This window comes from Sardina pilchardus, chromosome 21, assembly GCF_963854185.1.
Source record: "Sardina pilchardus chromosome 21, fSarPil1.1, whole genome shotgun sequence".
In the NCBI taxonomy this organism is placed as follows: Eukaryota; Metazoa; Chordata; class Actinopteri; order Clupeiformes; family Clupeidae; genus Sardina; species Sardina pilchardus.
This window is the reverse complement of record NC_085014.1, coordinates 4,210,168-4,222,773: the sequence shown is the minus strand read 5'-3', so window position 1 is coordinate 4,222,773 and position 12,606 is coordinate 4,210,168. Positions and strand designations below refer to the sequence as shown.

The following is a 12,606-nucleotide window of genomic DNA, read 5'->3' as shown; positions in this document are numbered from 1 at the left end:
TCTAGTACCCTACACCCCTACTGGAGACTGGAGCTTTGGTCTAGTACCCTACACCCCTACTAGAGCTGTGGTCTAGTACCCTACACCCCTACTGGAGCTTTGGTCTAGTACCCTACACCCCTACTAGAGCTGTGGTCTAGTACCCTACACCCCTACTGGAGACTGGAGCTTTGGTCTAGTACCCTACACCCCTACTAGAGCTGTGGTCTAGTACCCTACACCCCTACTGGAGCTTTGGTCTAGTACCCTACACCCCTACTAGAGCTGTGGTCTAGTACCCTACACCCATACTGGAGACTGGAGCTTTGGTCTAGTACCCTACACCCCTACTAGAGCTGTGGTCTAGTACCCTACACCCCTACTGGAGCTGTGGTCTAGTACCCTACACCCCTACTGGAGACTGGAGCTTTGGCCTAGGACCCTACACCCCTACTAGAAGTGTTGGAGCTGTGGCCTAGTACCCTACACCCCTACTGGAGCTTTGGTCTAGTACCCTACACCCCTACAGGAGCTGTGGTCTAGTATTCACACTATAACCTGGGCTTGGATTGCTCTGGCAGACTGGTAGAGAAATACAGCAGCTTTCTTCATCCATCTGTGTGAGGAGGAAGCTTGTGGAGAAGGGATGCTGATATGACCTGCTGGAGAACTGGACAATGAGTGTGTGTATGAATGGTGTGTGCGTGCGTGCGCACGTGTGTGAATGATGTGTGTGTGTGTGTGTGTTAGTTTTCCAGATTGGTAAAACTGATAGCAGTAGCAGTAGTAACTTCCTGTGCATGTGCTTTGTGTATGAGTGTTTAAGTTTGTACAACTGATCATTTTAACAGCAGCATTTGTATTTCATGTTTGTGTGTGTGTGTGTGTGTGTGTGTGTGTGTGTGTGTGTGTGTGTGTGTGTGCGTGCCTGTGTGTGTGCGTGTGTGTGTATTTGTTATGTGTGTGCGTGTGTGTGTATTTGTTATGTGTGTGCGTGTGTGTGTGTGTGTGTGTGTGTGTGTGTGTGTGTGTGTGTGTGTGTGTGTGTGTGTGTGTGTGTGTGTGTGTGACTGTGTGTGTGTGTGTCTGTTTATAAACACTGGACTGGTCCAGCTATGGTGTGTTAAAGGCCCGTGACTGAGACACTGACCAATACCACCTGGCCTCCCATAAGCACACACATGCTTCACGCCTCTCAAACTCGAGTCCCATTCACCTGCACTCGTCCCTGTGGGTCTCTAATGTAACTCATGTTGGAAGGCGGACCCACTGTTCGAGTCCTCTTCAGTAAGCACCATTCTCTGTGGGTGGGCTGGCTGCATACAGATGCAATGGCTTCTGGGATAGATGTCCAAAATAGTTCACTATTGTTTTTATTTTTTTCTTGGACAAACAACAGGGAGAATAAGACTTGGCTTGGCTGGACAGTGGATGCTGTTGGGTGGGAACCCTGTTTGGAATTTAGCATGTAGGTTATTTCAGACGCATCTGTTCTTGCTGTAACTCCTGACACACAAACACAAACACACGCTGTTTTGGAGGCATGTGCTTTTATTTTCCTGACACACACCCACACAAACACCCCCCCCCCACACACACACACACACACACACTGTAGCGGAGGCTTTGTGTTTGCGTGTTGCCACTCAGCGTCTCACCCTTAGTCCAGGCTTTACTGCTTTCGTGTGCACCAAAAGCTTTCTGCAATTTAGGAGGGAATTCAGTCGGATCTCTTGTACTGTTCCCAGATGTTCCAGAAATCGCTGGAACACAGAACTCTTCTGGATTCTGACTGAGTGAGATGGGTGGGGAGGAAGGCTATTATGCAACATTGGCTAGAAAACCTTTTGTTTGTGGGCTGAATGAATGGCTAGGGATAAGTAAATGGGATGTTTTTTTTTAAGTCATGTGATACGGTAGATATCCCATTGGTCAACTGATTGTTTCAAGCTGATGTAATGCTGCATACACTTGTTAGGCTGTCAAAAATGTTTCACAATGTTATTAAAATTTGAACTTGACAAAGATGGATTGTGACCCTTACTTTAATATTTGCACAGCTGTTCATAATGCAAGCAGTCGCTCAGTACGTTATCCATCATAATTAGAAGGATCTTGCAGAACTTCTACTTCTACTTAAATTGCTTTAGAACTCGGGAGAGAAATGATCATCCTGAAGATTCTTTCATGGCAATAATGGCCTTCTGTAATTATAGCTGAGAAACTACACTTATGTTGATTTATTCAATCTGTTGTGGTTGCTGTCACCAACTGTTTTCAGCTTCTGATGGGTGTGACCAACAACATCTCAGCTACAGATCAATTGGTTTCAGATGCAGTAAACTTATTACCACATTCTGTGAGAAGTCGCACACCACCCCTCCACCCGGGTAGTGGAATGCCTCTTTCTTTCTCTCTTTCTTACGCCCTCTCACTTCTCTCTCTCTCCTCTCTCTCTCTCTCTCTCTCTCTCTCTCTCTCTCTCTCTCTCTCTTTCTTACGCCCTCTCACTTCTCTCTCTCTCCCTCTCTCTCTCTCTCTCTCTCTCTCTCTCTCTCTCTCTCTCTCTCTCTTTCTCTCTCCCTCCCTCCCTCCCTCCCTCCCTCCTCAGCGGCAACCTAAAAGAGCCCCAAGAGCAGTATGAGCTCAAAAAAACACATTCTTGTGCCTGGGGGTCATGACTGAGGCCCGTGGTCAACACGTCTGACGCGTCTGACTGACATCTGCTCTTCATCATCTTCTAATTGTGCATCTCCTCTTGCAGTCAGCATCTCTCGTGTTGCTGCAGTAGCACACAGAGAATCATGACTGTTTCTCATCTTATAGTCATCAGTCATATCTTTTACAATAGCACATGCAGAATGACTAGAATAGAAGGTTTCTGAATTAGCATAAAAAAGTCATCATGGCTAACTCATCAATAATCCGTGTTAAATTCAGTAATATTGTATTTGTTATGTTTGTGGTTTTTTTTTAAACTAATAAACGCTGACTTTACCCATTATCAGTGATGCTATCTCTGGGCAGGGGAAGTGTGCAACAGACATGTGTAAACAGGAACAAAGATCACAAAGAAAGTCGTCCTTCGTCCTGTTGCTGTTGCTCAACAGCTTGCCACCACTGAATATGCAGTCTCTCTCCACTGATGTCCGTCTCTGTGGTGTTTAGTTCGTATCAGCAGAACAGATGTGTCCATTCACATCATGAGAGAGAGCGACAACATCTGGGCCGGATCAGAGCCACACCTGTGCCAGATCAGAGCCACACCTGGGCCAGATCAGAGCCACACCTGGGCCAGATTAGGTCACATGTGGCCCAGACTGGGTGAACCATAGCGGTCAGGTGCACCTGGAGCAGATGGGTCAGAAATGTCTGAAGGTGCTTGCTCACTGCCCCAACTAACAACAACAAATGGCAACAAATAACAACAAATATCAACAAACACCAATATCTCAGCAACTATCTATCTATCTATCTATCATCTATCTATCTGTATCTATCTATCTATCTATCTGTATCCATCTATCTGTATCTATCTATCTATCTATCTAAATACCACCACCAGTGTTTGTTGGATGGAGCTGATAGTCAGACATGATCAACTGCTGTCAAGGTAGAATGGAGCTGGCAGTTGGGTTGTTGGACATTCACTTGACAATATAAGAAAAAGTCCTCTACTTTTGTATTTTTTACTCAACTTTTCTTAATCAATTTATTGCAGGGAGGATCGATGTCATGTGGTGAACAAAAGGTCTGTATTATATAGTGTATGTCAGTGGTCCCCAAATGGCGGCCCGCGGGCCAGATCCGGCCCGCGCACAGTATTTTTTTGGCCCGCCACCTCAAGTCTGAACAAAGGTAAACAGTCATGTTGGCCACGCGTGATTAGCGATCTCTCTACTTCAGTGGGTTACAACATCTGATAGTCATTCACTTTTCATACTGTTCGTATCCGACGTCCATGTCAAATTTATTCCAATTGATTACAAATGCTACAATGAAACTCCATCTCATTCTCAGGTTTTCATTGCCTATCCTCACAGCACGCATAAGCACACACACGCACAGACAAATGAGCAGTCAATTTCTAGCTGAAGTAACCGCTGGAAGTGGCTACAATACACTCGCGAAATCCTTCTCGTACGTTTTGATTACGTTAAATCTGTGTCAATAAACCACTGCTAATATTAATGCACAGTTTTTGCGAGAGCTACTTTATTAATATTTGGTAAAGTGATAAGGGGCTGCGACTGCTCTGCTGAAGTGCCACGACAGCACAGCACAATGAGCTTCAGAAACAATCACGACATTCAGACTACCCCAAAACGTTAACGGAATTCTCCCGAAGCTCCCGATTAGCCACTCAGGGCCTGCATTCAAAACATTAAAGAAATTAATTTAACAGATCATGGCAACCAGTGGCGATTCTAGAGTCTGTGGGGGCCCTAAGCAAAACATCCTAGGGGGCCCTACTTACACAACCCCCCCCCCCCCCCCCCCAAAAAAAAACAACTTGTTTTTAACATGTTGCTAGCCCTATGCCAAGCATTTATCATTCATTGGAAGTGCCATTCACGCATGCTACATACTGGGGTTTTTTTTTCAGCACAGTCTAGGCTACCCAGATCTGCCACAATATCATGCATAAATACTTGCATTGGTTTATTTTAGATTTTTAAATAATACAAATTCAAAAAGCAGGCTACTATACAAATTTTTACATTTTGACGTGTATCTCACCACAGCAAGCAGCTCGACATGACTTGGTTGTATAGGCCTGACTGCTCTGTAAATGGCAAGAACCATGATGGAGGGATACGGGTAGCAATTTACAGAAATATGTGGTGTGTAGGCCTACCTTCCAGAAATAAGCTGATCTGACCTGACTTGTTTGCATTGTAGCACACATGACGTGCACTTGATGATTCTCTATAATATTTATTTTACTGCATTGCAATGAACAAAGTAAAGGCAAAAAAAGTGTTTATTTGTCAAACAAATTTGGATGCAATATGAGTCTTGAATTGGATACCATACAGGAGTTTGCTATAGCCTATAGGATCTCAAACATGCTATTATGAACGAGCCTTGCCATAGAGAAACACATGATAACGTTGGATTATGAACAGCTATTATCGCACACAAAAACATAGGGTAAGTGGAGCTAAATTAAGTTATTATTTTGCTGTCACTTGGTCTGTTTTATAACTTAAAAGGTTGTATTTGGTATCTGTGTGGATAGCTCTAGCTCGCCTCTTTCATCTGACATGCGTGTCATCTTTCTGATCGCGATTTCACGAGTAAATCAAACGAGAGCTAGTATATGACATTATTATTTGTTTGTCACTTCGTCTGTTTTTATAACACAAAAGGATCGATGTATTTGGTATCAATGGAAAGCTCTGTTTCCCCTCTTTCATCTGATATGCGTAGCATCTCTGTGCGATGCCGAGTTTGCCAGTAATTCAAGCGAGACTGGATGTGCGGGTGTATGCAGAGCAATATAGACTGTAAATATGATATACTTTGATTTAACTTCATGACTTTCATACTTGATCGTACAGACAAGTGCCTAGTCTCGTTGGAAAGCCCCGCTTCTGCACTTTCGTGCAATACAGGTCTCATCTCGCTGCGACTAATAATTGCGGAGCAATGTAACAGTGAAGAATGGGTGTGTTTTTTTGATGCACTTTGCGCTAGTCGGGCTCAATATGTGTGGATTGTTTGCACTCTTTTGGACACAGATCCACTGTTTATAAGCCGATAGCATACATGTAGGCTACTATTTGTAAGACAGGACAGGACAGGAGCACACAAAATCACGTAACCCACCATTCAATCTCTATTGACGAAATTCTCGCTTGTCGCACCAGTAAACGCTCTGAGGTCTCGGGGCCCCCTAACGGCTCGGGGCTCCAAGCAGTTGCTTGCCATGCCTGTCGGCAAGGTGCGCCCCTGATGGCAACTGCATGCAAGGTTAACTAGGCCTATCATGAGGTTATTAAAGCTGGTTCAGAATTAGTCATTGAATCAAAAGCTTTACTTTGCAAGATAAAAGTCTAATCTAACAACCTGTTCAAATATACCAGAATAGAGGAAGTTGCATCTAGCAGAGCTAATTTTTTTTCTGCTGATCTGTACCACTTTCAAAAAGCCTCCAACACCCATGGGTGGATGTCCACATGGGTAATTGTCCACAGTTTGCCTCTGTTCACATCAGGCACTTAGGCCTAGATAAATGTGTGGCAGCTGATAATGCTTTAAGTTTCATTTAGCAAATGTGTACAATTGTTTGTTTGCTATTAGTAATAATAAATAGTTTTTAACCTGCCGTATCACACAGATTTGGGGGGGGGGGGATTTGTTGGCCCTCAGCCTCACTTGCTGTACAGAATTTGGCCCTCGGGGAAAACTAATTGGGGACCACTGGTGTATGTAGTCAGTATGTATTTAAGTAAATATGTGTGTGCAGGTGTGTGCCTACTGTGTGGCTGTGAATGTATGTCTGCGCATACAGTATGTGTGTGTGTGAAAGAGAGAGAGAGAGAGAGAGAGTGTGTGTGTGTGTGTGTGTCTCCTGACTGCTTATCTGGTGGGAAACTGTGGGGGAGTGGATTTGGATTTTATGCCTGAGTTCTTGAAGAAGAGCAGATCAAAAGCTCAGCCAGAGACAGACGGATGGTGAGTGGGGTGTGTGTGTGTGTGGGTGGGTGGATGGGGGGGGTTACAAACTAGGTCTCAGAAGTTCTCTCTACCACACATTCTCTCTCTTTCTCTCTCTCTCACACACACACTCCCACACTTTATCTCTTGAAGTAAACAGCATGTCCCTCTGACAGACACATACCATCACTTGAGTGTTTTCTTTTACATTTCAAAACTATGATTTCTCTCACTCACTCACACACGCACGCATGCACACACACACACACACACACACACACACACACCTACACACACACACACACACACACACACACACACACACACACACACACACACACACACACACACACACACACACACACACACACACACACACACACACACACCAGACACATTCGCTAAAACATTGAATTTTCCCAGTGCTCCTCTGTGCTGGCTGATCTTCGAGCCCAAGGTCATGATTTGACTGGGTTCAGGCCCAAATCAGGCCCGGTTCAGGCCCAGTTCCAGAGTCCTGGTCTCTGGCTCTATTAGCCGTTCTGACACATGCAGATTCTGACTGACATAAAGTAACTACTACACTATGCCTCTGCTCCTCTCAGTTATCACCATGACACTATTCCTGTGCCGTGGTGCACCATGTACTTACTGTAACAGCATGCATACTTCATTTTCTTATTAGAGAGATGTGCCGCTCACATTTCTCTGGTACGATAACACACCTTACGGTTACTGTGGGGCTGTCTCACATAGCTGGGCTCTGGTACGATAACACACCTTACGGTTACTGTGAGGCTGTCTCACATAGCTGGGCTCTGGTACGATAACACACCATACGGTTACTGTGGGGCTGTCTCACATAGCTGGGCTCTGGCACGATAACACACCTTACGGTTACTGTGGGGCTGTCTCACATAGCTGGGCTCTGGTACGATAACACACCATACGGTTACTGTGGGGCTGTCTCACATAGCTGGGCTCTGGCACGATAACACACCATACGGTTACTGTGGGGCTGTCTCACATAGCTGGGCTCTGGTACGATCACACACCTTACGGTTACTGTGGGGCTGTCTCACATAGCTGGGCTCTGGTACGATAACACACCTTACGGTTACTGTGCTGTCTCACATAGCTGGGCTCTGGTACGATAACACACCTTACGGTTACTGTGGGGCTGTCTCACATAGCTGGGCTCTGGTTCTCTTCCACATGGCTGACTGATTCGGCTCCGTTTCTGCATGGGTGGGTTGGGGTGAGGCTTGGTCCAGCAGGGGCATTCCAGCTGCCACTGAGGATCAGGGTGTGTGGCACTGGACTCTCAGAGGGAGGCGAGGACACTCACAGGAGACTCTTCGAAGCAGACGTTGTTTTATGTCTGTCATCATTATTTTCAGGAGTGGAAGCAGACCACTGTGCATTGAGGAAGGGGTTAGCCTCTTCGTGAATGCCCCCTCTGTGGGAACAGTGTACTGTATGAGGAGAGGTGTTCATTGTGCCTTTACCAACGTAGCAGCTCAGATGAAACATCTAAGACGATGAAACACGGCTTCTGGAAATATGAAGATATACAGTTTATAACATCTTACCCACAATGAAGGTAAAACATGTGTGTAGTTTTCAGATTTTAGGAGAAATGCATCCTTTAAGATATCTTGTAAATTCACTCTTAAGTACTAAAAATAGTGTAGGCATATGTCCAAAAAAATTCTCATCCAGCCATCTGCGATCCATCAGACGTGGCAAATAGGAAAACATTCACCAATCAGATGGTGGAAGGTCATGTCTGTTTTTACTTTAGACAGGGGTTGCCATGCCGCTGCAGCTTAGTGTAGTGCAGTTACGTCTCCCTCTAGTGGCACTAAACTTGTACTGCAGCTATTTTGTCAAACCTCTCTGCTGGGGCTGCTAGAGGGCTATTCATTGACTAATGTCTGGTAAATAACACAACACAAAAGAAAACTGAATACAACTGCATTTTGGACATTTATAGCAATTTTATTGTTTAAAGAAAGGTAACAATGCATGACGAATATGCTAAGCATGGATAAACAGGAAGGCAATAAGTATTTACAGATTGATATGATCTGTATCTGTATCTGTCTCCCATTGTATTGCTTTAAACATTATTCCAATGACGGTAAAACAAAATAATGTGAAACAAAGGATGCAATGAATATGGTATATGAACTATCATTACATGTGTAGTGGTTTAAATATAAATATGTAAACATTAAACAGTTGACCCTTATTGTAGAAAATCATTTTGACCTCACTGTAAATGTGTAAAAATGTGCAAACCATGTCATCTTTACATTCATTGATTGACCAAGAGGGTTGGGTAAGTAAGTACTGTAAGTAGATAAGTAAGTACTGGAGTGGTAGGTAAGTAAGTCAGTGAGTAAGTAAGTAAGTAAGTAAGTAAGTAAATGAGTAAGTACTGTAAGCGAGTAAGTATGTAAGTAAGTAAGTAAGTAAGTATGCGAGTAAGAATGTAAGTGACAAGCTCTCGGATCCCATGCCCATGTCTAGGCCTATGTGTTCTAAACAGTAGCACCATATCAATGGCTGAGGATCACCAATGCTTCTTCTAACTAGAAAAAACTAGAATCATGCAGTGCATTCTATTGAATCCTTGAATCAGTTCCTTGAATTCCCCCTGGGCATCAATAAAGTATCTATCCATCTATCTATCTATTGAAGGTTTACAATACCAAAATAAGTAGAAAATGACATCAACATCACTGTTTGCATTGCACACTGAGTGCTTTAGAGCTGCTTTATTTCTGATTGAAAATTAGGTTATTTGTTCCCCTATAGCTATGTCATCTGTAAGCCTCTACCGCATTCATGTGAAGCACAATAGAAGACACTTGTCATGCATTTATTTGACTCTTGTGCCTCCCTAGAGCTTTCTTCAGTGCCCAACTATTCACCATGTAGCACTGCATCAATTAGTTATCTTGCCCTGTCTTCCTTCTCTTATTAGTGTGCTCATGGTCCACTCCTTGTCTACTTCTCTTCCTCTCTCTCTGTACGTCCTCTTCCTCCTTTGAGCTGCCTTCAGCAACATGTTCAGGGTCAAAATATTCAGCCAAGTCACTGAACATGGTTTTAGTCTCATTTCTGATAGTCTCAAATTTAGACTTCTTGGCTTTGTCATCTCCAATGAATTTGTTCTTAGCAAACTCATCTACGTAAGCCTCTACCTTATTCATGTGTTGTACAATAGATGACACACCAGGTTCATTATCATTGTGAGCATTATCCTTGATTCTCCTGCCTCCCTGCATACATGCTGTCAGAGCTTTCTTTAGCGCTCGACTATATTCACCATATAGCACAGCGTTAGCATTGATATACAGTTCGTCTTTATCAAAATGTACCACTAACTCATCAATGGCAGCTTCAAGAGGGCAACCAAGTGTGATTGGCTTTGTTGGGCATTCATTATTTTTCCTAAAATCATCTACCATGTGGTAAAAAGTAATGACATCTTTATTTATGACATGCTCACCCTTTGAAGATCTTTTACCATCATCAACAAGGGGCTCTTTAAACTGGAAATGTGGTATGATTCGACGGATATTCTGAAGTGTCATGTCTTGTATTCTTTGCACTTCTTTTTGGCGAGCCTCAGCTTGCATCAACTGTTTCTGTTCGGTTTTTCTTTTCTTATTTGGTTTTTCATGCTCCACTTCCTGTCTGCTTTTTCTCTTCCTTTCTTCCTTCCTGTCCATCTCTTTCTCTTCCATCAGGTTTCTTTTGGGAACATCTGAAATTTTAAAACAGAGAGGTCAAACCATCTGTAATAAAGACATGATGACCATGTAAGTGTAGGCCTACATCTGATACAAACCAGCCAAACAAAACTATAACAGCAAAATGTGGAGCCTGTTTTAAAAGCATGTGCATCTTTTCATCCCCACCTCTGTTTAAGTGAGGGTAACAAAAAACTGCTGACTCTAACAGAGTACAGTAAAGTGCAGCCAGATGATATAATCAAGGGTAACATCCAGGCCTCTATACAAAAATAGGACTTAATTGGGTTAAGGATGAATAGAATAGAATAGAATATACACTTTTTTGATCTTGTGAGGGAAATTCGTTTCTCTGCATTTAACCGAATTTAACCGAATTTAACCGAATTAGTGAACACACACACAGTGAGGTGAATCACACACTAACCCAGAGCAGTGAGCTGCCTGCCCAACCAGCGACGCTCGGGGAGCAGTGAGGGGTTAGGTGCCTTGCTCAAGGGCACTTCAGCCATGGTGGACTGGTCGGGGATCGAACCCGCAACCCTCCGGTTACAAGCCCGAAGCCCTAACCAGTACACCACGGCTGCCCCGTGGGTGAGGTGAGTAGTAGAAGGACCATTTGACTATACTCTGAATAGCAAACAATCATCAGGCCACAAGCCACAATCTGGGCCCAGCTGGACCTGGAAACAGAAGCCGTGTTCAAGTTCAACTCCAAATGACCTTTTGCAGCAACGAGAGCTGCCGGTGGCAGCAGGGGCGGGGATGCAAACGCTGCTATGAAGTTGTACACTCTCTACTTCCCGTAGTGTAGACTTGGCTAGACTTGACCATGTGACGAATCACGAGGCACGGACCCGCACGGACTCTTGTGGATATGGGGAGGCATCTAAACACCTGCACACACGTCAGGGATGTAAAAGCCAATTAGGGCAAAGACCTGACGTCATGAAGGCAGGGTCTAGGCTCCGCTGCTCTCCGCAGTACCTCCAGACCGGCTGCTCTTTTGCGGAGCAGCCGCCTGGCCACGCCTTGCTCCCGCGATAAGTTGAGGCCATGTGATACCGACTGCCGAGTCGAAAACACGCCCATCTAGACCATCGTGGACAGATTTTTAACCATGTGCATCTTGTGCTGCGCAGTTTTTGTGCTGCGCAGCCAACTTGAACGCGCCTATTATCATAGACCTCTGAAGTTCGCCTACAAAAAAGCCACCATCTTTGCCCAAATAAGGAGATCCGGTATCTCAAGATTTTTTCTTTGGGAAAATAACATGGGGATTTTGAATTATCGCACCTGTTAAACTCTCACGAGGACGAAGAAATTGGAAATGCAGACGTTTTGCGCTACAAAGTTTTGTCCTCTGCCTTCAAGTGCATACTGTGATCTTCGGTTGGTGAAGATGGCACTCTTTGATCTTTGCTACCCCAGAGCTAACTTACAATGCAACTTGCCATAGGCAGTTAGCTTCAATTAACTCCCGGATCTCCTTATATGGGCAAAGATGGCAGCTTTGGATCCTTTTTGTAGGCGAACTTCAGAGGTCTATTGGCACATTACAACTGTTTGATGACAATAGTCACATACATTTCATATGCTGCCTGGATAATGCCTTTCTTTTTGGTGTTCGGAAGACATCTGGAGATGATGATCCCAAAGGGCCCGGAGGAGACTTTTCTCCTTTGAAGCTCCCTTGGCTTCTCCTGTTGTCCTTAGTCCCAGCTGAGTCATCAGCAGCCACAGTCTCTTTCAGAGAACTAGCCACTGGCTTGTCTGTGAGGTCCACCTGCACTTGACATTTAGCATTGGCCATAGCTGAATGTTTTCATCAACCGTCCCTACAAACAGAACACATATAACTTAAACACACTATATGACATTTTAAATATTATGAGATCTACTTAATAATTCGTAAGTATCAAAGCATCATTCTTGGGATGTACACTGCAGCTTTCTTCACCTAATGTTCTTCTCAAAGCCTCATTTCTGTTTCTGTTTTCTGTTTGCCTCTATTCTGTTTTCGCAAAGGGGGAGGGGGACGAAATCCCCCTTTAAGCAGACCTAGAAAGTGACGTTACATTTGAACTGAACTGCTTGCCAATCTGACAGAGATCGATATCCCACTATGACGTCTTTGCGCAACATGCCTCTTTAAGCAGACAGGAACCGTTCGACTTTTGCTTCCATAGAGATGCATTAT

At 44.2% G+C, this 12,606-nt stretch overlaps 2 protein-coding genes across 2 annotated transcripts in view; one reads left to right on the top strand and one right to left on the bottom strand.

Annotated features, from left to right (window-relative positions):
• LOC134068657 (plakophilin-3-like) overlaps positions 1 to 2,006 on the top strand; it is a 46,590-nt gene extending 44,584 nt beyond the window's left edge. Inside the window, exon 14 of the mRNA XM_062524353.1 lies at positions 1 to 2,006. This exon is cut by the window's left edge and continues 524 nt beyond it. The gene's annotated coding sequence lies outside the window, so the exon portion shown is untranslated.
• A 7,488-nt stretch (positions 2,007 to 9,494) lies between these two features.
• LOC134069253 (uncharacterized) lies at positions 9,495 to 12,234 on the bottom strand. The gene is made up of 2 exons (XM_062525160.1): positions 11,994 to 12,234; positions 9,495 to 10,420 (listed from the first exon to the last, which is right to left on the bottom strand). The coding sequence occupies exons 1-2, from the start codon at positions 12,217 to 12,219 to the stop codon at positions 9,600 to 9,602; spliced, it is 1,047 nt and encodes a 348-aa protein (XP_062381144.1). The 5' UTR covers positions 12,220 to 12,234; the 3' UTR covers positions 9,495 to 9,599.
• Between the last annotated feature and the right edge of the window lie 372 nt (positions 12,235 to 12,606).